Raw genomic sequence first — 26,583 nt, 5'->3', positions numbered from 1 at the left:
AGACTTGAATAAAAATCAATTTCAATAAAAAAGAAATAAAAATTACATGAGTTACATTGGAAGTGCTCAATCCACCAAAACAAAAATATTACACCTAAAATGTTAAGGTCTATCTGAATTTTTCAAAGTTCATCCACATTCAATAGTCTTCTGCTCTATCTAACACAATAAATAATTTCTTGGACCAAAGATGGTGCTAGACCTATATGTATGACTGATCACATCAACAAAAAGGGGAAATTGTAACAAAGCAAACAAGATTACAGGGACACATGCAACTAAAGCCATTGGAACACCAATCCATTCCAATCCCTGGCTAAGAACAATAAAAAAGGTGGCACAAAAAGATATCATCATGGTGGCAATTGAGATGAAGAGGGTTGCCAGTCCCATTATTAACCTGTTAGGTAACGAGTCGAGAAAATCTTCTTCAGCATAGCGTGAGGTCAGAATAGACAGGAACATCAATATTGAAGTGGCAGATGAGAATAATGCTAATGCATCTGAAATGGCGAAAACCATGAAGGGCTTCTTTGATATAAAAATTGGCCTTCCTGTATTATCATTATTGCCACCTGGTACACTGAAGGCAGCAGCAAACATCACGGTGGCAATGAGCGTCGCAACAACCATGCATGAAGATGCAGTATCCTTCATCCACTTCTCCCCTTCATACACTAAACCTTTGTGCCCCTCCGTAAAGAGAAACTGAGGTGTCCTCCCCTCAGAGTCTCTCATTTCTGTATATAGAGGTTGGACAATCTTTTCTACCTCCTGCAATCGTTAGGAGGCGTTAGAGTTTGGAAGTAAGGAACCTAACAACTTCTTGGCAAGAAGAACACAACTATGTTTATAAACTTGAAACAAGCTTATTTAAATCTCTAGTTATTTTCTGCTCCCTTTGAAAAGTTGGTGCAATAGAAAAATAATATTTCAGATCCAAAATATTTTTAATTTGAGGATAATTTAATACACACAGATATATGTAAAGAAGGCATTTAAAAATAAAAAATAAAAAATCAGTAAAGTTATATATAAGAATTTTCTTTCTTTTTCTTGTTTGAAAGAAAAAAATGAACAATGCAGTATGTTGAGGTGAAATAAACCTTGAACCAGTGCAACTCCCGTCGCAATTGCAAAGCAGCACCAGAATCAGTTTTCAGCCTATTCGGAGGTGCTAGCTTTCCAGCCAAATGCAACATGTTGTTATTGTTTTCATCTTTATAAGCTGCTATCAAATCCTTATGAGCTCCTATCTCATATATGAGATTAAAAATATTTTCCTGGCGATGTGCCACTGCAATGTGAAATATGCTTTGACTTTTATCATCAACTTTCCAAATAAGATCAGGATATGATTGAATAAGCACGACTACAAACTCCACAATTCCTAGCTCTGCAGCAGTAAACAGTAATCGAGAAGGAGTCCTTATCAACTCTCCAATCTTTGAGTCGTTCAGTAACAGAACCTGACTCCATAGTCGCTTCACCAATTCCAATGCTTGTATTTGCATCAACTTTTTGTCATAAATTACTTTCAATCCTGGAACTGCATGCAGTGTTGAGTCAAACCAAGTCTGTGAAGCATGAGGAAATAGTGTTTTTTTTTTCCTAGTTGATGAGGAAATAGTGTTCGTGTTGCATACCTAAGAAACTCAGGACTTTCCAAAGTAGCACTTTCAAGAAAGGAACCACTGCAAAAAAGAACTAAGAGACAATAAGAAACAAGATGTAGCCAAGTAAAAGAAAATAAGAAAACTTTCTTTTATTTTTTTTGGATGTTTCATAGAATGACTTGTTCAAATGTAAAACTAAAGCTAATTAGGGCAAATACCATCACAGCCAAGGCAACAAGAAACTGGACATTGTTACCCCCAAAAAAAAAAAGAAGAAGAAAAAAAAAAGGTAACCAGACATTGATTGAATCCAGAACACATTGAGTATGATCAATCATTGTTACCATAAAATTATATGACAAGATCTACCCCTAAAGCTGAAGATAAAGGATTGTTCAAAGACATTTGTTGGTTGGCCAGCAAACCGTGGCTAGAAAGTTCATTTGTGTTGAAGAGAGGACCATCACTGTAACATCCCTCTCCTTATTAGATACTAATATTTTCGATAGAGTATTTTTTCCTGAATTGGATAGAGTATATTTCATAAAAATAAAATTTGATAATAGTGGTTTGCTATCAATTATGCTAGCGTATTTGGATTTGGAATTTTAAGTAATTCCTTTTTGTTACTTTGAAAAACAAAATATTTTTAAATTTTGTTTATGTGGGTATGTTGAGATCTATTATAGTCCCTGTACAATTAAGAATAAAAATGATCATATACATATATAAATAAATAAATATATATATATATATATATATATATATATTGTTTCTTTTGGTGGATGATGACTAAATCTTACTGAAAAAAAAAAAAAATATATATATATATATATATATATCTTACACGCGGGTATTTTGACTAAAGGATAGAGGTAGACGACCAAAGCCTTGACTTGAGTAGAATGTCTTCCAATTCCTCAAAGGGGAGGTTGAGGGTTAAGGCCTAGTGGAAGCATGTGTTTGTATCAGAGGAGGTGATCTACATACCAAAATTAGATGATTTGATGAGTTGTAAGATAACTTATAATTAGGGATTTCATTTGACAATACGAAGAGAACAAAGAGATTTCTGGAGAAAACTTCTATCCCTTTCCCTTCGGGAGACTTTCTTTATATAATAATATTTACTATATAAGGAATGCTTACCACAATCATATCCCAAGATTTGGTATCCACAAATAATATTCCTAACTACAAACAATCTGTAAATCATCTAAATTGGAATGAAATCCCTAATTATAAGTTATCTTACAACTCATCAAATCATCTAATTTTGGTATGTAGATCACCTCCTCTGATAGTTTGAGTATACTTTAAAAAATAAAATAAAGAGTGTGGCATAGATATAAAACTTAGAAAAGGAAATTATCCATAGACGTACGAATATACACACACAGTAGAAGATGCTCTACTCAAACCCGGTACCGTGGCACTGCCAATGAAATTGTCATGGTGTTAATAGAAATAAAAAGGCTCACACCAGATGACTTTCTACTGAACGGGAACAGCAATGACATAACTATCAGGACATTAAGTGCTGATAGGAATACAACTCAGCTTCAGTATGGAATATTTTTACGTAACATCCCCCATGTTAATTGGCACCATATAGACTGCTTTTGAAAAGCAGTGCCTAAACTCTCATTTATTTTGGATCCTCGGTAAAAATCACATATCCACCAGGGATCAACTTGTGGAATGATGAGTTAATGTTTCTACAGAACAATTACTATTTACCAGCAAATTGAGAGCAGCAAACATCTCTTCTTTCCTTGTCCATTTGCATCAAGTGCCCAGAAGTATTTTCTGCAGCAATGTGGCCTGTTGATACTGTTTGGCATGAGGCATGAAATGGAATGGTCTTTTGACAATCTGAGGGCAGCCAATCCTATTCAAGCATAAGGAAACTAGCACTAACAACCACCGTTATTATATCTAGGGAGAGTGGAATCAAAGATTGCATCAATGTAAAAGGAAGGGTAAAGAAGGAGATATATAGGACCAATGGGCCAATAGCCCAATGGTATAACATCCCTACCCTCAAAGAGGATGGGAGGGGTTCGAGCCCCAGCGTGGGCAATGTGTGCGTGAGTACTTACCTGATCAAAAATAAAAGATATATGGGGAGAGGATTCAAAGATTGAATCAATGGAAAAGGAAGGATAAAGAGGGAGATATATGACAGCATTGGCAGCAATCATAGCTAGAACAGTTGAGGGATTTTGAACTTTCGTAATGAGTATGAATCTGGGGCTACCTCCGACTTGGACTATATTTCAAACAATTTAGCAGGGTCAAGTTAGCAAGACACTATTATCAGAACTCAGAAGGTTCCGAGACGAAGTAGAGAAAAGCAGATAATGGTTCAAGCCACAGTGGGGGATGTGTGTATGAGTATACTTGCCTACAGATAAAAATAATAATAAAAAAGACCATTTTTTTTGTTCTATTAATTTACTCCAATTATTTTCTTTTAATACCTTGGAAAAGAAAATTTTACTATTGTTGATACTTTCCACTGGGAACATACATACATACATACATATATACAAGCAAGAATTGGTCTTACCCAAAATTCTAGGATTTTAATAGGAATAACAAGAAAACTAAAGAAAATATGAAGGATAAAGGATCAAACTCTTCTTTTACATAGAAGCAGTTAACACTTTTTGTTAGCATTTATGATACCACGATTTATGGTATAACTTACCATAATAGCCGAGATATGATAGGCCCAAATCATGGGATGTGATTTACCATATTATCTGTGAGATATGATAGCCACTAATCATGTATTTGACTTTATTTACGCATATGTCTAGGCATAGAATATGCAATGATTTGATTTTGTTTCCTTTCTTGTAATATGAGCATGTGCTCATTTTATCTATAAATACTAGAGCTGTGAATGGGTAATTTATCTCATTCAAGCCTTTACGCAATTCTCTCTTTTCTCTTCTTTTTATATTTCGACTTGGTATCAGAGCCAACACCTTTCCACACCTTTCAGCAGCCTTGCTACTTGTGCGACAGCTACCTTAGGCTGTTTGTGACATCGTGTGACGTTGCCTACACATGTTTTTCTGTGTTGCTGTTTTGTGATCGAAAAAAGGTATTTTTAAGTTTTACAATTTCTTTTTCACTCTTCTAGGGTTGGGTAATTTGGGATAGTTGGTTTCCAACACCTAGAAGGGCTTGGGTAAAAAAAAAAAAATTAATTTACAAAGAGGTTCCGAATATTAAGGAGGCTGTCTGGCTATATGTAAGCGGGCAGCGCTCCTTAAAAAAGGTATGTATCTGGATTTTTTGGGAATGGTCTGAGGAGACATTGTTTATGGTCTGAGGAGACCCTTTGATTTATTAACAGAATTTGTGGTGTTTTTGGAGTTCTTTTTATTGTCGTGTGACAGATTATGGCAAATTCAGGGTCCTCCACTGTTAATTCTCTTGGCTCACGTTCTGTGGGTGGTGGTGCCATTTTTCCCACCAACTCATCAGAAAATCCAAGACTTCAAATCACCACAGTGAAGTTGGATGGTTCCAACTATTTGATTTGGGCACAGTCTGCCAAGATGTTCATTGGTGGCAAAGGCAAGATTGGCTATATTACTGGTTCTGAGAAAGAGCCAGCTGAGTCAGTGAAGGCATATCCACAGTGGTTCGCAGATAACGCTATGGTTATGTCTTGGCTAGTCAATTCGATGCAACCAAACATAGCTGTTGGCTATATATTTATGAAGACTGCTAAGCAGATTTGGGATTCAGTTCAACGCACTTATTCTCAGAGGCAGAATAATGCACGAATTTTCCAGCTGGGGCGAGATATCACCAGGATTTCTCAGGGTGACTTGACAGTTTCAGGTTACATCGCCAAGCTTCGTGCTATTTAGGAGGAGATGTCATATTATGATTCCTTCCACTCTTGGAAGGATCCAGATGATGCATTTGTATATGCAGGAATTGTGGAGAAGAATCGAGTGTTTCAGTTTCTTGCCGGGTTGAACGACGAGTTTGAGTATGCTCGTGTTCATTTATTGGGCTTATCTTCATTCCCTACTCTTGAGGATGCATATTCCTATGTGTTATCAGATGAGAGCCGCCGGACTCATCCATTAGGTGTTGCTTCTGTTGATCGTTCTGCTATGGCAGTTCGGATTCCCAACCTTTCAGGAACTTCACCATCCCAGTCAGTTCAGAGCACTACCATTGGTCCTCCTCTGGGACGACAACGTGGACGGTGTGACCATTGCGGAAAAATTGTTCACATCAAATCTCGTTGTTATGCTCTACATGGACGTCCACCGCAACAGAAACAACAGCCTCGATCCTCTACACATTCTGTTACACAACCAGTCTCGTTGTCAACTCCTGACAACCCTGCCTCTACATCTTCTGCCACAGTTACCTTGACTCAAGCTGATTTGGACAAGTTCAAGCAATTCTTCAACCAAATGGAGGCATCATCTCAGCCAACCTCCATTTATGCCCACTTAGGTACTATTGCGTCTACACATAGCGTATCTACATCTTCAACACCATGGATCATTGATTCTGGTGCTTCAGACAATATGACTGGTATGTCCTCACTCTTCCAATCTTATAGTATCTGCTCTGGCCAACGCAAGGCCCGCCTTGCGGATGGCTCTCCATCTTCCATTGTTGGGAAGGGTCACATATCAGTTACTCCTTCATTAACTTTGTCAAATACACTTCATGTTCCAAAGTTGACTACAAATCTTATTTCTGTTAGTAGCGTTACCAAACAATTAAATTGTAGTGTAACGTTCTTTCCCTCTCATTGTATTTTTCAGGATCTGGTGTTGAAACGGACGACTGGCAGTGGGCGTGAAGTGGACGGTTTATACCTGTTGGATGCTCCTTTGTCACCGCAAGCACATTCAGCTTCATTTTCTAATATTGTTTCATCTAATAAAGCCCAGCTTATGCGTTGGCACATGCGTTTAGGACATATTTCTTTTGGTTATTTGAAACATTTATTTCCTTCCTTATTTTATAACGTGGCAGTGTCAGATTTATCTTGTGAAACATGTCATATGGCTCAACATGTTCGTTCCAATTATCCTGCTAGTAGTAATAAATCTGTTTTAACACCTTTTGATCTTGTTCATTCAGATGTGTGGGGTCCTTGCCCAGTTACTTCTAGTCTTGGATTTCGATATTTCGTGTTGTTCATTGATGATCATAGTCGTGTTACTTGGGTTTATCTTATGAAAACCAAAAATGAGGTATACACCATTTTCAAAAATTTTATGACAATGGTTCAGACTCAATTTGGTCGTACCATTAAAAAATTCCGATCTGACCAGGGTACAGAGTACACTTATGGGGAGGTACAACGGTTATGTACAGAATTTGGGATTGCGCATCAGCTGGCTAATGTTAAAACTCCTCAACAGAAGGGTCGTTCTGAGAGAAAGAATCGCCACATCCTTGACTTAGCCAAAGCAATCTGTATTGGCATGAATGTTCCCCAGTCATTTTGGGGAGATGCAGTTCTTACCGCTGTTTACATCATTAATAGGACTCCTTCTAGGATTCTTAACTTTGCAGCCCTACTCTCAATCTTACATCCCAATTCATCTCTATTTTTGATTCCTCCACGAGTCTTCGGGTGTGTGTGCTTTGTTCAGCAGTTGGGGCAAACTCGTACAAAGCTTGACCCTAAGGCTTTGAAGTGTGTGTTTTTGGGCTATTCATACTCTCAAAAAGGTTATAAGTGTTACCATCCTCCCAATCATCGGCGGTTTATATCCATGGATGTTTCTTTCTTTGAGCATACACCATACTATAGTGGTTCAGTTGGTTCTCAGAGTGAATGGTTCCCATTGAATATAATGGATGATCACCTTCTTCCGTCTTCAACTCCTCTCCCATTACCTGTTTCTTCTTCTATAATTCCTCCTCGTGATACCCCTCCAGCAGGGGGAATTGTTCCTTTTTCACAGGTTTATAATCGGAGACAACAGGTGCAAGCTTCTACTCCCACGATCGACTACCCTGTTCCTTCGGCACCAGCTCCACCTTCTCAAGCTATTGTTTCGCTTGATGATCGCCCCATTGCTCTTCGAAAGGATAAACGTTCTTGTACTTTCTCTATTTCTAATTTTGTTTCTGATTATGCTCTCTCACCCTCCTATCGGAGTTTTCTTGTTTCTGTTGCCTTGGTTCCTGTTCCTTCCAGTGTTGCAGATGCGCTAGCACAACCTCAATGGCGTGATGCTATGACAGAAGAACTACAAGCACTTGAGAAAAATCAGACTTGGACATGGTTCCGCTTCCTATTGGACAAAAGGCGGTGGGTTGTAGTTGGGTGTTTACAGTCAAGCATAATCCAGATGGGTCAGTTGCTCGTTACAAGGCCCGATTGGTTGCCAAGGGTTATGCTCAGACTTATGGCATAGATTATCAAGAGACTTTTGCCCCTGTTGCCAAGATGAATACCATCCATGTATTATTTTCCGTTGCTGCAATTCGATCTTGGCCTCTATTTCAGTTAGATGTCAAGAATGTCTTTCTTAATGGTGATTTGCAGGAGGAGGTGTACATGGTTCCTCCTCCGGGCTTTCGTTCTCCTGCTCATTCTGGTATTTTTTGTCATCTTCGTCGTTCTCTATATGGCCTCAAGCAGTCTCCTCGAGCTTGGTCTGATCGCTTTGGCACTGCTATGCTCAAGTTTGGTTTCCATCAAAGTGCAGCTGATCATACCTTGTTTTTACGTCATTCAGGCGGTAAAACAGTTGCTCTCATTGTGTATGTCGATGATATTATTCTTACCGGCGATGATACTACTGGAATTAATGAGGTTAAGAGCTATCTTGGCCGTCAGTTTGAGATTAAATTTATGATACCACTTTTGCAGTTTGAAAGCCTGCCAATTATCAGCTTAATATGAAAATTTTATGGATTGATGTGAATCTAAGATTTGAAGGTCAAGGCCACTGCCGTCTTATCTATGATAGATGTGATGGACCCTTTTTATCGGATAGATGATAAGATAGATGTGCAGACACTATTTATCATGGCATCATTGTCCACCTCTGTCCAATACTTTTCATCGCTATTTATTCAAAAATGTCAAAAAGAGCAAGTCTGTTGCACCCATTTGTCATTAAATTGATTATATGTTCTTACTCCCATCATTTTCTTACAATTTACAGTCCTTCCAAGTATAGAAATGGAAAATAGGTGACATTAGTACACATTGATGCCCATCTTCTACCATCTAGATTTTATAGAATTTCTATAGCCACACCGAGTCCCAATTGGAATGTCCTAGCTCATAAATAATAGATGTAAACATCAATGTTGAATAAGTGACAACTTGGCAATCACATAACATTTCACTATTCAGTAATCATTGGAAAAATGGATCAGAGAGAGAGAGAGAGCACCGTGTGAGAGTGGATATGTTAGTTTTCTGTGCCTTTTGTAAGAGGAGAGATAATTGCTTGGCACATCCACATGGAGACCTGCATAGGTGAGAATAAATCAAATATCATCTAAATTCTTTTAAATTGACCATGGAACATCAAAGTATAGTGTGAGATAAAGAAGGCTCATCTAGGAAAGAGAATTGTTATAAGCTCAAAAAATTAACAAATTAAGAATAAGGAAGCAACCATTAACTGAAAAAAAAATAAAAATAAAAAAATCATCCTGTTTCTCAATATAATGTTATAATTAACTAATATAAGTCAAAACCAATGATGTAGGACGGGGGATTGTCAATTGTGTGACCAACAGGATGAATTCCTTGTAGCTCCAGGATTGTGTGATCAACACCCAAAAAACACTAACCATCTACATCGTGTGATGATGAATGAAAAAAACAAAATTCAAGCAATTAGAATGGTAGGATGCACTTAAGTTTGCCTTGCAATGTGAATGACGCTCAATTATGCTTGGTGTTGTTTTCTGGAAGTATAGGGTCTTTACTCTTTACATAAACCTTTGAGGTTTACCTAGAAAAACTAAAAATCAATGATACAGACATTATATATAATATATGGACATAATTACCTTTACAGCCTTTGTTAAATCTTGAAATTTCTGTTTAACCCTCAGTTTTAGTTTCTTAAGCCAACAGAGATTATAATATATAATATAGATGTAATATTATTAGTTTTGTCTTTTACAGAAAGCCAAAGCAACAGAAAAACTTGAGCTTTCTTTATTCGCCAATGAAGAAGGGGACACCCGCATCTTAGCAATTGGTGAGTTCAGTCGCTGAAGGAAATCTCCGAATACCGTAGATCCACCTCAAGTAAATTTCACTCACCCCTCTATTTTCTTTTTTTAATCACAAAGCCCAGTTTCTTATTCTCCACTTTTCTATTTCAAAAGATAAATCTACCAAAATCCACCCTCTTTTTTTTCTTGTGCCTCTTTTTCACAAAATGACATCCATATGTATCAAAAATAATATTGAACTCATATAAAAACATAAAAATATATATATATTTTTTTGCAGTGATTTCAAACTCTATTATGCATTCAGTCGCAAAAACACAAAAAGTTTGATTCATGAGATCAAGTGTGAGTAGGTAACCTTCTTGAATCCCATTGCGTGATTACCATATTAGTTGTTTCTTTTTTATTTTTAGATTTTACTTTATTTAATAAAAAGGTGAGAGGTATATTGACTTCACCTTTTCAAGCAGGGATCATCTCTCAAGTGTTATGATTGGATATACCCTTCACTTGTTGCCCGCATCGTGATCGATTTAGATTCTTCCTCTCTAGAGCCTCGACTGGTCAGTTTGACAACTGAACGGAAGGTGAGACCATAATAATCGTTATATATGTGGATGGCATAGTGGTAACAAGAGAAGACACTGAGGAAGTTTCTAGATTAAAAGTCCGCTTAGCTAGGAAATTATAAATTAAGTACTCGAAAAATGTATGCTACTTCCTTAGAATTGAAGATGTTAGATAAAAAAAAGGGCATCTTTATTTCTCAATGGACGTACATTTTATAGTCTGTCGAAAGAGACAAATATGTTAGGATGCAGACCAGTAGACTCACCTATTGAAGATAATCATGGCCTTAAAGTGGAAAAGGCAATCAAGTAGATAAGGTGGGGATATCAGGGATTGGTGGGTAAACTTATATATTTGCCCACACTCTTCAAAACATAACATATGCAGTAGGAGTTGCAAGTCAATTTATGCATGATCCTCCTAGCACTAATCTAAAAGGTGTCTACGCCTTTCGGGATATCTGAAGTCTGCTCCAAGCAAAGGCAATTAAACTGTTTGCCAAGTATGGTCATCTTAAACTAGAAGCCATCACCGATGTTGATTGGGCAGGTTTGATTGATGATAGATGATCTACTTCTAGTTATTGCACCTTCGTAGGAGGAAATTTAGACATACAGTGAAGAAAAAAGCAATAAAATTGTGGCCTAGATTCAGTGCGGAAGCTGAATATAGAGCCATGGCTCATAGTGTGTGAGCTTAATTGGCTCCAAACTTTGATGGAAGACTTGGGAATTATGTTATTTGTTTGCACTTTGTGAAGTCAGGGGAACAATTAGCTATTGTATTAGCTAAAGGACTTAGCAGCAAGTTGTCTCATCCCTTAGAATCCAAGATAGGTATGGGGGAAATCTGTGCACCAACTTGAAGGGTAGTGTTAGAATATTCAGGAAATGTTGGAGAGATTGATGTGGGACAAGAGAGCAACCTGAAATAGCTAAGAACTCAAAGAATTCAGAGTCTGAAAGTTCTAACAACTAGGGCTGAAATTTGGAGGTTTGATAGTAGAAATGTAGGAAATCAAGGAGAATAGAATAAGAGCTGCCTCTTGGCATCACACCAACACGGTCAGAGAAACAGATTATGGTTCAAGAGAGAGAAATGATTTGAAAATAAGAAAAAGCCTATTGGCATCACACCAACAGAAAACAATAACCTATTGGAATCACTCCAACAGGGCCTAGGCATCACACCTAGAGAAGCCTCACACCCTCAGAATTTGTGAATCACTCACAAAGAAATCTCAAAAGATATTTTTTTTTATTCATTCATTGACTACCTCACCAAGTTTACATCATACTCTTCTTATAGCAACTTATGACCCTGAGATTACCCCATGATTGAGGTAATCAAAAGTTGACTCTATGGCATAATAAAAGTAATCATCCCATAATTGGGGTAATCAATATTTGACTTTATGATTACCCCATAATTGAGGTAATCAATACTTACCTAATAGCATAATTAAAGTAACTAAAAGTTGACCAAATCTCCCAATTATTCAAAACTCCATGTGGACCCATATTATCTAGCCTATGCCAGCTCGAATCTTATAATCCTCCTTTTGGTGCCTTTTATACACCTTTACAGATTTCTGCCATTGATCTCCATTAGAGATACAAGTGGTTGCAGAGAAGATTATGGCCCAACGCTTCTTCATACTCTCTCTCTCTCTCTCTCTCTCTCTCTCCAACCCTAGTTTCATAAATATTGCATTCAACCTATCATCATTTCAGGTTTACAGATTTTTGACATAAAAATAAATAAATAAATAACAGTACTAATATGGAGAACTTTATAAATTGTTCTCCTCAAGGTGACAGTTAAAATTCTTCTATTCTTGTGTAGTTGTAGCCTATTAGTCCAATCCCCAGCTTATTTATCTTGACCTTAAACTATGAAGACCGTATTAGTAATAAAATATTGAGAATTGAAGGTTAAGAATACCAGAACTCACCCACCATAACAAGTTTCAAAATAGTAAACAATAGTCGAGAAATCAGTTACTAACATGAGTAGATGCACCTCTGCCAGAGTCCAAGCTGACTTCCACTGAAAAATGCTGCCGGCTTTCTAGACAAAACGTGAAGTGCTGTGTCCCCATTTCCATCCCGTGATATAGCTAAACCAGGGTAGCGTTGAATCATGTCCAAGGCTACATCTAGTAATCAAAAGAATATTGTCAATATTTCCAATAATTCCTTTTTAAAGATGTTTAGTTGCTGAGTGCAATATGATTATTTTAAGTTGGTAATGCGCAGATGTGGTAGCTATCATTTTCAAAAGACAAACCTACATAAGGAAAACAACATGTGCTGGATAAAGTGAGTCGTATATTTTAAGGCAAATAGTAACATGGATAATTTTGCTCAGCAACTAAAAATCTCTAAGACATGCATAATTGAAAGGTTTCTAACCAAATAAATTGGCGGTGATGGCAGCAATAAGCAGCCCAATGAGATCTTCGTCTGTTAGATCTTCTTTAGTTATAGAGTAAAGATACCAAACCATGTCTCTGTGGCCTAATAAAGCAGCAACATACAGTGGCAGTGCTCCTTTACTACCTCTAATCAGTGGCAACTTTTCATTCTTATTCACCATCACTTCAGCAATCCTTGTGACTCCAGATGCAGCAGCAAAACAAAGGGCTGTGTTTCCAACCTTGTTCTGCAATGCCAAGTCATCTGATGTCATCAAATTCACTAACTCCTCTACAAACCCTGTATGTCTTGCCCCAGCTGCAATATGAAGAGCAGTTTCTGAACCCCTTGTGATCCTAGCAGACACTGCTTGCGGATGTGACAGGAGAAAATCTTTAGCCTTTTGCCAATCACCTTTAAGGGCAGCGAGAAACAGGATAACATATGCTCTGAGGCCATTGGCTCTTACCTCTCCTGCAAATGTTTGAGCATCAAAACCCATGTTCACTCTCGGGCTCAAAATTGAATGTTAGGACTCTGGAACACAAGGCAGACACACCTAGCACTTGGCTCTGAAGGGCTTGAGTACCCAACATTATATGCATTCAGATTTGAATGTTTTCATTCTCCAGTAGTTTAGTAGTTAGTTCCTACCTATTACATAAATGATACTCTTGTTTTATATATTCGGGATTCCAACTTTTGAAGGGACATAAATGCATTATCCCCTTTGAAAATTTCCATGTTACCTTTGAAGGTTATATAATACATATAAATATATGTGTGTGTGTATATTGTCCAGTTTTAAAAAAAAAAAAATCAAAACTTGGATATTTTTGGAAAGAAGCAAATCATATCACTTTGACTTTTCACATGTGACAACTAAATTAGGATCCAAAAATGGAAAGAGGGACAATTAAATTGGGATGGAGGGAGCATATAACAAGAGTAGGCCAAAAAGGAAAATAAAAAACACAAGCAAAAAAGATTTAGTAAGCGTCTTGCAAAATCATTGAGTTCTACACCTTTAGAAATGAAATGGTAAATACTTTTTATGTATTCTTCTATTCATAAGTTAGATTCAAAATTATATTTAAACCAGATCAATTAACAAATCAGGTGATTATGTTTTAAATCCTCAACAAAGAACACAAAAAACTCTCTCATCGTATTGAAAAGGAAACAACTAGTTGAAAAAACGAGTGAATGATTAATTGAGTTAAGTTCAAGAAAGGATGCTAAGGCATAATAATCTATCAAAATTTCCCCTAAATTATACAGGTACCAAGTTTCCACTAGTGCAACATGTTTTGACTTATTCCACTCATGTCATTGACTCATCATTCCAATCTACATGCTTACACCTATTTCTCCATGCTTATGGTGTCTCCCAAACTTCATTAAGATAAGCTGATAAGACCACTAAGCTAAGTGACAAAATGTACCAACGGCCAGTGGCCTAGCGGTATCAGGCCTTTACTTTCTAAAGGGAGGTCAGAGGTTCAAGCCTCAGTGGTGGCATGTGTATGTGAGTACCAACTAAGAAAGAAAAAAAATAAAAATAAAAAATAAAATAAAATGTGACAAAATGTTGCCATCAAATTCTTTCATACTGTAATAACCCCAAATTTTCACATTTAAATAAAGCATTTTGATTTGTGTACACAAGTTACTACCATAGTCGCACACACTAAATAATGAAGAAAATGATAAAAATAATTTATGATTGTCAAAACCAAGAATTTGATATTTCAAACAAATTGTAAATACCTATCCAAAATAAATTAGGGATTTAAGCTTATCGTTTAACGAATATATATATAGTGATGTTGTGGCCTGAATTTGGTGAAGGGTCGCGTTGCGACTCACTTATGACCAAGCCCACCAAAGCTTTGGTGGTTCAGGGGCTTGGCCCCGAGGAAAATTTTTGACCCGTTTTTTACTCATGGGTCGTGGACCCTAATTAGTCTCTTGTAGCCCCATATATAAGGGCACTTAGGATTTGGAGTGGTATAAGAGAGAGACTCTAAAATTGGTACAAAAAATAGAATGAGGAGCTGAAAACTTGTAATTTCCGATTTTACACATAGTGAAAACTTTCGCCAAATCTCAATCGTAGACGTAGACTGTTGCCGAACTACGTATAAATCTTTGTGTTTTTTATGTGGTGTGTTTAATTTTTTGCCGTGATTCTTGATTTTATCTTGGGTCCGTTGCGTTTGTCATAACATATATATTCATATAAATAAATGCATACACACAAATAGAAGAAATACAAGATAGAAGGAAAAGAAGAGAAATATGTAAAGGCTTTAATAATATTGAAGAATGGGTTGTTTTCTGACATCTCTACACTATGTATTTATATTAGTCACAAATATAATTTACAATAATTATGTGGTCAAATCCCAGTAATTATGACAATAATTACGTGGTCAAATCTCACAAATTATGACAATAATTACGTGGTCAAATCCCACTAATTATGCCCTCAAATCCCACGATTCTAGGCTAACATATCCCTGCTAACATTCCCCCTCGAGTTGGTGCGTGGATATTTGAAACGCCCAACTTGGACAATACATCCTCAAACATGGTCTTACTAACACCATTCGTCAGAATGTCTGAGGAGTGCAAAATTTGACCGGAGATGATTCTCTCTCGAATGAAGTGCCAATCAACCAATCAATGTGTCTCCTCAAACCATAAACAATCAACAATGTCTCCACCATAAATAACCAATAATGTCTGCTCAAACCATAAATAACCAACAATGTCTCCTCAGACCATTTCCCTCCATACACGTGTTTAAAATATGTACATGGAAGAATCAACAATGTCTCCCCACACCATTCTCCTTCATACACATGTTTAATATATATATATAAAAGAATTAACAATGTCTCCTCAAACCATTTCCCTTCATACACATGTTTAAAAATATGTAAATGGAAGAATGACCAATGTCTCCTCAGACCACAAACCATCAACAATGTCTCTTCAGACCACAAATCACCAACAATATCTCCTCAGATTATTCCCGAATGGGTGGTGCCGAACTCGTAACGCCCTCGTTACAGTCGAACCACCCTGGCTCTGATACCAAAAAGAAATATAAGATAGAAGGAAAAGAAGAGAAATATGTAAAGGCTTGAATAATATTGAAGAAGGGGTTGTTTTTCAAACACTCTACACCAATTTATTTATATTAGTCAGAAATATAATTTACAATAATTATGCTCACTAACTATGACAATAATTACGTGGTCAAATCTCACTAATTACGCCCTCAAATCCCACGATTCTAGGCTAACATGTATCGGCTAACACAAACACATATATCTGTATTTGGTTGTTGGAAACTCTTTAAAGCAAAAAAAAAAAAAAAAAAAAAAGAAAATTGTATTTTTAAAGAGGGCAGAAACTTCTGTTCAGAGAGAAGGGAAGAAGAAGAATAAAGAGGAGACTAAAACAACTAAGATTCTACAATAGTTAAGGTAAGTAGATATATTTATTCTTAATCTAGAGTAAAATTTCGTGCAAAAGACAGTTTCCTATTCCGTTTTGGAAGCCCGTAGACTTGTGGAGCAAGGATAAAGATTTGGAAGGAAGTTGTGGCATATTAAGTTGTTATTTTAGAGTTGTAATGGATATGGTAAATCCTTGGTAGGCAAGCGGTGGAATTCTTGTCCAACTTGGACTTGGGTTTGAAGACTCTAAAAAGGTGGAGCTGGCTGAAGAGTTAGAGAGACGGGAAAGATGTAAGGGGTTTAACGATGAGTATTGTAAGGAGAAGGGAGAGTATATGTAATTTCTGAGTGTAAAGATGTAGCCTAAAGAGTGTGATGAATGAGAGTAAGTGGGGTTTTAACATCTAGTTGTATATTCTCTTCCTTGATTCATAATAGTGGAAATCTCTCTCTCCATGGACATAGCCCTAGAGTTGGGTGAACCATGTAAAATATTGTGTTGTGTGTGGATGTGTAAGTTATCTCCATATATGCTTGTGTTAATGTGATGTGATGATGCTTCCGTTATGTGTGATGAACGAGGAATTTAATTCTCAACAACAGTCGACTGTTGAGTGGGTTGGAGGGAGTTAATATCTCTAACAATTGGTATCAAAGCCGATGGTGGGTCAGAGCTTGTGGTTGGTCTTGAAGATTATAGCGGAAGGTTGGTATGAGGTTTGTCAGAGCAGAAGGTTGATCATGAGGTGCTACGGAGATTCAATCAGAGTTGATGATGACACGAAGATGGTGAAGATAAGGAAGAAGGTGATAGTGTGAAGTCCATGAGGAATAAGTCTTGGGGACAAGCCAAAGAGTGGGTGCTAGTTCTCAAGATGGGGCAAGTATGGTGTGAAGGTTTTGCTGCTTTAAACCAAAAAAGTAGTGAATTAAAGTAGTTTTGGTGGGTTGCCATGCGTGAGCAATTATGCACCAATGGGATGGAAGGAAGGACGGGAGGAGTTTTTTGTTCAAGGTGGAGAGATCTTCAATCAAGGTGAAGCTATGGAGGAGCATATGAAGACGGAATTTGAGTCAAGGTGGAGATTATTGGATTTCTGGATCAAATTCTTGAAGATTGTTGTTGTGAAGAAGTCGGGCTGGTCACACTTTCTCAGGTGAGAGTTCTGAGAAGTGCGACTAGTCGCACTATTTCAGACCAGTCACACTTTCCTAACATGTGCAAAAGACAGTTTCCTATTCCGTTTTGAAAGTCCGAAGACTTGTGGAGCAAGGCTGGAGATTTGGAAGGAAGTTGTGGCATATTAGGCTATTATTTTAGAGTTCTGATAGATATGGTAACTCCTTGGTAGGTAAGTGGTAGGATTTGGGTTTGAAAACTCTATAAATAAAGGTGGAGTTGGCTAAAGAGTTGAGAGGGAAAAAGATGAAAGGGGTTTAAGGGTGAGTGTTGTAACGAGAGGGGTTCCCGAGCGTAAAGATGTAGCCTCAAGAATGCGATGAGTGAAAGTGAGTGGGGTTTTAAGATCTAGTTGTATATTCTCTTCATTGGTTCATAATAGTATAAATCTCTCTCTCTCCATTGACGTAGGCCTAGAGTTGGGTGAACCATGTAAAATATTGTGTTGTGCATGGATGTGTATGATTGTTATCTCCATATATGCATGTGTGATGATGATGGTTTCGCTATTTATGATGAAGGAGGATTTAATTCTCAACAGCCGACCGTTTAGTGGGTTGGAGGGAGTTAATATCCCTAACAGCAGGGGCGGAGCCGGGGGGGAAGGGGCCATGGCCCCCCAATTTTTTTTGAAAAACCTTGTTTAGGGTACATCTAAATAATATTTCATGGTTCAAACTTGTGGCAAACCACTCTTGTACTGTTGGTGTCTAGATGAAAATATATATTCCTATATAGCACATATATATGTCATTTGAGTGGAGAAAAGAGTTTACAGAAATGATGGAGCTTTTTGGAAAAGGTGACAGAAAATTGAAAAACCGGTGGTAGCATGAATTTTAGTACCTGACTTGTCTTAGTTTCATTTTCTTTTTTGTTATCTGCTATTATTACTGTAGTTGAATTTTTGGTACTAGCTCACAAAATATAATACTAATACTTGAGTCCATTGTCAGTGACCTTGAAAGTTGCAAGAGTCTGGACTGAAAGATTATAGTTTGTAATTATCATGTTACTAAAGAAATTTATTGATAACTTACCAGTAGCTAGCATTTTAACACAATCTAATAATGGAAGTAGCTATAGAAGTATTGATGTCTTGTCTTGGATAACTCTATTGGCAGTTTATTGTATGTACGAGAAATTGCATGTACGTTTTGTTGAATTGATAAAAGATAGATATAGTTGTACAAATACGGTATATTCCATGCAGATGACAGCTTTAGGGTCGATATGGGTGATTATATGGTTTGTCTGAAACAATTTGATACTGAATTGTCCTACCAGCACATATCCTGCCAGTGTAAGCTTCAGGGGAATACAGATACTCTGCGGATATGGTATGGGGGCTATTGAAATGACAGCTATAGATTGAGAATACTATTCTAGTACTAACTCACCAGTGATGGTATCAGGTTGGTTTTGGCAGCAGGAGTGGGTTAATTTATGAAATAACATCTTTATATTCCACCAGTGTAAGCTCCAGGACGTGATCGAGTGCTATATGAATTGTTGGATTTGAGATTCAGTGAAGTGCCAAGCATCGTGATTCTTTACATAAATGTTATGTTATTACTTAGAATTATACATAAATCTTCCATGCTGCCTGGATCATTTGTGTGATTCCTTATATATTTCTTTGGAAACTGTCTACTCACTAATTTATTACACTTACTGTGAATTTAGAGTAAATGGGTAAGTTGGTGAATTGTAATTATAATAATTAAGTTTATTAGACGGTGAATTAACAATAAAAAGGAATAGTAATTGTTAGGATCATGAGTCAAGTGTAAGAAATTTAGAATATTCCTAAACAAAACCTGTGTTGTAATGTGTCAGTGTCTTGAGTCACTTATGGAATATCGATTGAAGGCATGGTAGACACTAAATTGCAAAGATTACGACAGAATGTTGGCATCCTGCCATCCTCAATCACACATTTAGGTAACAGGGAAATTGACTTTAGAAAGACCTTAGTTTGACTTATTCTGATCTTGGTTGGGCTAATAAAAATGTTTTGAACTGTTTTTGAACATTGGCTTTTCAAAACTTAAGTTTCAAATGTTTTCGAAATTGGACATCAAGTTTGAAAAGAGTATGCTTCAATTGATTGGTCGATTGATTGAATCTTATCAAGAGAGCATAGATCGATTGGTCGATTGATCGAATGTGTTCCAGGTAAAATTCTTTTCAATACCGGAAAGCATCAATCAATCAAAATAGTTCGCTCGATCGATGCAACCTGTCTGACCTATGTTTTTGAAACTCTCTCAAATACAATTTTATAAGGTATCAATTACCTAAAATGTATGGGACTCCTATATTGGGTATAAATATGGGGTTATGGCCAATCCATGTGAGGTGATAAGCATCTCTAAACATTCTTTAGGAGTGAGAGTCCCAGAGAGAGACTTTGGTTATTCAATCTCTGTTTTCAAAAAGACCATCTATGTGTGATTAAGTACTCTTCAAGGTGCAGATTATCAGTCTAATCCTATTCAACAAAGCAAAATCTGAGCAGACAAAAGTGAGCAACCACTAGAGAAGCAAGTTCATTAGGAGCAAATGTACACAAGCAGACAGACGACCTGGAGACTTTCAGAAGGAAATATGTATCCTATTGATGCTAATTTTCCTTCTTAGTTTCCTAAATACTACCAATATATTCATGTAATCTACTTCAACCAAAACCACAAGCAATAGTTTAAGATCAACTGCATGAATTTAACATATCACCCTTGACACCTCGCAGATGACAATTTGGTGCCAAACATGGACCTAATGTTTATGATGCTCAAGTCTATAAAGTGCTATCTGTCAGAAAATGAAAAACACTATTCCTATAACGATCTTGAAAACAGTACAATAATTAAAAAAATGCATGACAACAATGGTGGCACACGAGACAATAAAATCACAATACATAACATTACATTCATGAGTGTCTGTGTATCTCTCTCAATACATATGCACAAATAGATATGTATTTCTGAGTCTACCTGTGTGTATGTATATTATAGATATAGCTACATGTACGAGCGTGTGTGATCAAAGTCAATCTTCCATGTGCTGTCATATGACTCATATCATCACAACATTAAATTAGGTTATCATGTTTCTTTTTCCATGCAGTTTTATTTGACCCCAGTGGCACATAAAACCATGTTAAAGTAATTTTTTCTAATATTAGTTTTGTAAAAAGGAAATTCATTATGTTATCCAGAAGCCCAAATAATCACTTAAGGAAGAACTTACCAGAAATTGCACCTGAAAAAGCAACTGTTGCTAGTGGAAAACTTGCACTTTGACTCATTAAGGGATAACCAGGACTATCTAGCCTCCTCGACGAACTAGGAATGCTTTGAGCATCGCTTCCTGTCATTTCCACAATAGTGGTCAAGTTCATGACATTTTGAAGCTGTTGAGGAGAGTTCTGAAAGTCAGAGATTGATGGACATGGGATGCTTATTTCTGGTGGTACTGCAGATGCAATGGGGTATTTAACACTATAAGAAGCTGGTGAAATCCCATTGTCAAATTTGTCAAGGCAGGTACTATCTTCATGATATATGTCCTCATGAGAGTGTTCCATGTTTATGCTTATATCGTTGTCCTCAGGAGACTTGCAACCGGAAGTCTCTGCGGAACTCCTTGCTGGGAAGCATGATTCAATAGAGGGACTCCTTTCAACCCGTGGTTTAGCAGACTTTTTTGATAACAGACTCATACTTCAACAGTAAGAAGACAGGAAAAAAAAAAAAAAAAAAAAAATTAAGAAGTTTTCAAATATAGATAGAGCATTTGACATAGAAATAAGTGATGGTCACCAATATTTACTTCTTTTTTTTTTTTTTTTTTTTTTTGGTCATTGGCAAGAAACTCACACACACCCACTTTGCTCCTTTGGAGAATCAAACCCTCACCATCCACTTTGGGAGGTAGAGGAGATACCACTGGACCACAAGGCCCTTGGTCACCAATATTTACTTTCAACAGTTACATTGTAAGCCTAAATTTCAGATATGGAACCAGCAAACGAATCAAGTAAATGCATAATTTTTGCATGCCTGCTTATTGTGCTCAACATATTTTGATTTGCAGGCATGACAGGTGGGATTATTTAGCCACATTAAAAAGAAAGAGCATGTGAAGGGAACAACCTGTTCTAGGTGCTTGGTCAGTGTTCACACACCCTCTCCACAAGTGGATGCGCCATAACCTACACTAGTTACTAGTTACCACACAAAATCAAGGTTCTTCGCTCCTTTCCCAAAATTACTCAATGATTGCAAACTAATTGCTATTAGAAAATGCATTTTCCTAAATTCTTTGAGTTGACATAAACGAGGGCATCAACGCTAAAAAATTTGGAACGTCTGTTTTAGCTTTTGAGAATGTCGGTGCACAAAGTGATTTTAGCAGGAAATTTTCCCATCACCAATAAAGTCGCAGATATAGAAAGTACAAAATCTTTCCAGAAAACAACAAAAGGGAAAAAAATTAGAGCCCATAAAAATTAAGTAGATTATTTCAGCAAAACAATTTATATGTCCTCTTCCATATGATTTTCTTTGATATTTGGTTATTGAGTCATGTTTTAGCAAATTCCAACTCAACTTTGGTTATATAGTCGTCATTCATCAACAGCACAACCTCCACCTAATTTGATAAATCATTTTCTCTCTCATCATCTCAATGAGAGAATAATCAAAGAGCCAAACACTACTAGCTCTTTCAGATCTGAGTAACAGTCTTCTTCTTCAAACTTCAGCGGCGATGAAATGGCACCATTCTTTGGCTTCCTAGAAGCCGCTGCTGCCCTAGTTTTCTCTTGTAAATTCCTATCCACTTCCCTTCTAGATCTCTCTCACTTGTAGCATTCGATTTTCCTTTTACTCCAGAACAAGAAGCACAAGCACTTCACGTTTTGTCATGCTATACAAAATGTGAAGTGCTGGAATAGTGAGGTTAAAGGATTTTTATTTCTTTATTTATTTATTTTTTTGTTAGAAAAAATTTGAGAGGGACATTTTACCTTGACAAAGAAAACATGAACATAAAAAACTTAAAATTGCAAAAAATTGAGTGGAGCCAGCTGCCCCCACTGGGCCCTATGTGGCTCCATCACTAGCCCTTGGTTTCCTTGGCTTTGCATGGTGCCCGAGTAAGACATAATATGATGCAAGTGCCTCAACCTCAACTTGGATAGAACAAAAAAGATGCAGTTTACAGTTTGAGGCCTAGCATAGATCTTTTTGAAAACATAGAAGTTTTTAAGAGAATGGTTATCCGTGCCCAAAATTATCAAAAGTAGATTATGGCTATGCCCAGTATCGGGATTCTAGAGAATTTGAATTTTGACCACAATTATGTTTAGTAATCGTATAATTCTTGAAATGTAGATTTATAGGGTACCAAATGTGCATCACAGAATTTTGATAGTGAAAACTGAAATAATAGTTTTGTCTGTGGAAGAAGTCATTAGCAAGAAAAACCACATAAAATTTTATATTTTATTTATACATTTATTCATGCGGCTTAAGTCTTAACTCAATGCTGTGTATCATATTTATAAATTATGTTAATAGAATTTAATGCGGGGGGTGGTGGTGGAACCAAACAAACAAACAAACCTATAGTATGCAGCTGCTCGAAAATATCTAAAGTAAAACATTACAAAGATAAGGAGAAGCTTAATGTGGTACTGAGATACACCCTTCTTACTATTAAAGATAAAAAAAATTCCAGGGGTGAGAGCAAGCAACAAGCTCCAATCTTCCAAAATGTGAGTTAATTGAGTGCAACATGATTTTATTCTTATCTTGCAATCCAAACTTCAGTAAAATCATTATCAAAGCCGGATTTGAACAATAATAGGCACATTATAATTGAAAAGGTAAAGAATTTAAAAGTTATTACTTATTAAATTCACTCATGCTCTTTTTGGTTGCTGGGAAATTGAGGGAAAGTTGACATTGGACCAACAACTCAACCAAGTCAAATTTTTCTCTGTTTTTTTTTTTTTAAGAGGTGAAGTATTGAGGCCAAATTGCACTAAACCCCCCTGTAGTATCCAAAAATTGCAAAATATCCCTTCTACTATTTACCAAAAACCCTCAGTTTACCAAAAAGTTGCAAATTACACCCCTCGGGCAGCTGGAAGTTGAAATTCTGGTGTCAAAGTGATCATGTGTGTTGCACGTGACACATAATCTGATTGTTTTGATGAAAGTACCCTTATTTGTATAACAAACACCCCCAACTTGTCATATATAAAATCAATTGTAAAAGGTTAAAAGAGCCTCCGTCTAGGAAGCACGGATACTTCTAGGAGAGCAACGTACCCGTATCGGGTACGTGTCGGATACCGATACTCCACAAATACTCGCGGATGCATGTCCGATACTTGTTAAACATATCCATAACTTTAAAATATATTTTTAAATATTTAATAGTATCCGATACTTCTTAGGTATTTCGACTGCATATCCAACACTTCTCACAGACTTCATAACACATTTTTAACAAGTTTGAACATTAAAATGCAACTTTTCTAACAATAATAACATAGTATAATTGTTAAGAAAAGTTCTAATTTTACTAATTGATGACCAGGATGCTTGTTTTATGTGTTGTGAAACGATCGTTTATGTATTATTAATGATTGCATTTAGATTCATAATTTTTTAAAAAAATTGACCAAAAATTAATATTTATAAAAAAATAAAATTTATACCGTATCCCGTATCCGCATATGTGCTTCCTAAGCCTCCGTAAAGGCATTTTTGTCAAAATAATAAGTTCATGTGTCACCCGCGCTGCATGTGAACAATTTAACACCAGAATTCCAACTTCCGGCTGTCATATGGGTAATTTGAAACTTTTGGTAAATGGAGGTGTTTGCTGCAAAATGAAATAATAGAGGGTATTTTGAAACTTTTTGATTGTTTAGGGGTTTAGTGAAATTTGGCCTAAGAATTGAACTAAACATCAGTAAAGATTTCAATTTCCCATCCTTTTTATTTCCTATATAAAGTTTCTAGGCAACCAAACAGAGGTTTGAGTTTCATTCCCTTCAACAACAACAACAAAAACAACAAAGAAATCCGCTAGAAAATTTAGGAATTTCATGAAATACCTGGTGCAAGACATTGCGAATATAATGTGGGTTGGCGGCTCTCGGTCGGAGGAACTGCGAAACAGAGACAAACAAAGGCAATGAGGAGATAGTTTCAGAACTTGAAAGAGAGAATGAAATAATATATGCGTGTGTGTGTGTGTGGATTTTAGTACATTGAGGGAATTGCAGAGGAACTTCGTGAGAGGGAGAAAGTGAGTCTTTGGTGGACATTGAGGGCAAGAAAATTCTGAGACGCCCTCCGCGTCATGCTTGCTTGGACTCGTTAGAGCTTCAACCATTTTTCCAACAGGAAAGATAGCGACGTCGGTGACTCTATCAGAGGATGCGAGAGAGTGTGAGTTTGTGAATGTGAGAGAGGGGACCGGTTGTGTTTGAAACCTTCGCAGTACTCCGAGTCTCCGCCATTGTATTTATTTTATTTTTATTACTATTGTTTTTAATGTATTTATTTATTTTTTTATAAAAGCAAATATTTATTCATGAAGTGCCTGTTACTAGCAATCTATTATTATTTCTTATTATCAAATAAAATGATATTATTAAAGAAAATAAACAAAATAGCCAATCTTTGTTCATCGCGTCATATGAGTAATTAAGTACAATTAATCTGTTTAATACAAGTTAGTAATTAATTGTCTTAAGTGCAAAAAGATAGTCTATAGAAATATATATATAATCCCAACTCAATTGACTCATTGCAAGGGGCAATCACGAATGAAGTGGAGGGTAGTTTCTCCATCAAAGCCACGAACTTTACATATATATATTTATATGTAAAGAAAATATATAAAGTTTATATATATATTTATTATGAAAATGTAAAGTTCTTGGCTTTGATGGAGAAACTACCCTCCACTTCATTCGTGATTGCCCCTTGCAATGAGTCAATTGAGTTGGGATTTCAACTATATTGTGAGTCTCTCTTTTTGGCAAAGACTTTTCGCTCAGAGGTGTCTATGCTCTCATTGCTTGGCAAGTATCCAAAAGCATGAATGGTGTGTGTTTAACGGGTTCACCCCAAGACAACATTTCAATCACAGCACAATATTTTGGGGAAAATTTCTTTTTAGGTCCAAAGACAAATGGGTTCTACAAATTTTTTAAAAAGACAAAAAAGTCCTATTTTGTAAAATATTTCCAGGTAAGTTCAGATTCTTTTTAGGGAAAATTACATATAAATGGAGTCAAAGTTCTATATTTACTTAGAGACTGAGTCAAAGTTCCATATTTCTCTAAAATGGATTGCTGAGGTGGCACATGGTTTTTTACTGTTTAGAAAATTGTGGTGCCTAAAATGCCCTTCCCTAACAAAAAAGTAGTACCTTCAGTGCAAAAAAGTAGTACCTTCGGTTCAAAAAAGTAGTACCTTCGGAGAAAAGGTAGTACCTTCGCGGATGTTTAAAAAACATGGTACCTGGACGCCAAAAAGTAGTACCTTCGGTTCAAAAAAGTAGCACCTTCGAAGAAAAAGTAGTACCTTCGCGGAAGAGTATTTTAGGCACCACAATTTCTAAATAATAAAAAACCATGTGCCACCTCAGCAATCTATTTTAGAGAAATATGGAACTTTGACTCAGCCTCTAAGTAAATATGAAACTTTGACTCCATTTATATGTAATTTTCCCTTCTTTTTATTTCATTATTGCCCTTCCAACCCAAACCCACCGCGCTTTGAAAGGAGTTAGAAAACTGAGAAATCTAGCCTCATTCCCTTCTGCTTTCTCATCATAATTTGGGAAAATAATTCACTGAAATAGGCAAGTCCCCTAGTCAATCAAAATTCATGGTGATTGGCAAGGTGTTGTGCGTAGTCTAATATGTAGTACTGCTGCCTGAATTGATTGAACAGAACTCTCTAAAACTGACAAATATCAGTAGCTTTTCCTTTCCTTTCGACTTACCGGACCTATCCAAAGCGGCTGTCTGAAGAAGATCATCTCAGCAAGTTCTCTTAGCTAGAATAATGCGCGCCGGT

The 26,583-nt window shown here is 36.6% G+C and overlaps 1 protein-coding gene across 2 annotated transcripts; it reads right to left on the bottom strand.

Annotated features, from left to right (window-relative positions):
* LOC132303809 (ankyrin repeat-containing protein At5g02620-like) lies at positions 1–25,149 on the bottom strand. Of its 2 annotated transcripts, XM_059801238.1 has the most exons (9): positions 24,761–25,149; positions 24,606–24,659; positions 20,723–21,195; positions 12,815–13,291; positions 12,409–12,558; positions 9,032–9,109; positions 1,647–1,694; positions 1,107–1,549; positions 1–774 (listed from the first exon to the last, which is right to left on the bottom strand). In XM_059801238.1, exons 1-9 carry the CDS (start codon positions 24,853–24,855, stop codon positions 160–162), a joined length of 2,433 nt encoding a protein of 810 aa, XP_059657221.1. In that variant the 5' UTR covers positions 24,856–25,149; the 3' UTR covers positions 1–159. The 2 variants fall into 2 exon arrangements, with proteins under 2 accessions (XP_059657221.1, XP_059657226.1); XM_059801243.1 differs by lacking the exon at positions 12,815–13,291 and having other exon boundaries at positions 24,761–25,143.
* Between the last annotated feature and the right edge of the window lie 1,434 nt (positions 25,150–26,583).

This window comes from Cornus florida, unplaced genomic scaffold, assembly GCF_030987335.1.
Source record: "Cornus florida cultivar Cherokee Brave unplaced genomic scaffold, ASM3098733v1 CherokeeBrave_3.0.0_Hap2_Chr01, whole genome shotgun sequence".
In the NCBI taxonomy this organism is placed as follows: domain Eukaryota; kingdom Viridiplantae; phylum Streptophyta; class Magnoliopsida; order Cornales; family Cornaceae; genus Cornus; species Cornus florida.
Note: the sequence above shows the minus strand (reverse complement) of the source record. Positions and strands in the feature narration are given on the sequence as shown.

Excerpts from the sequence above, each read along its gene's own strand:
- LOC132303809 (XM_059801238.1), bottom strand. The coding sequence starts at position 24,855 with ATGACGCGGAGGGCGTCTCAGAATTTTCTTGCCCTCAATGTCCACCAA. Across the intron at positions 24,660-24,760 it reads TCCTCTGCAATTCCCTCAAT|TTCCTCCGACCGAGAGCCGC; the intron begins GTACTAAAATCC and ends TCTGTTTCGCAG. Across the intron at positions 12,559-12,814 it reads CATCACCGCCAATTTATTTG|ATGTAGCCTTGGACATGATT; the intron begins GTTAGAAACCTT and ends TTTGATTACTAG.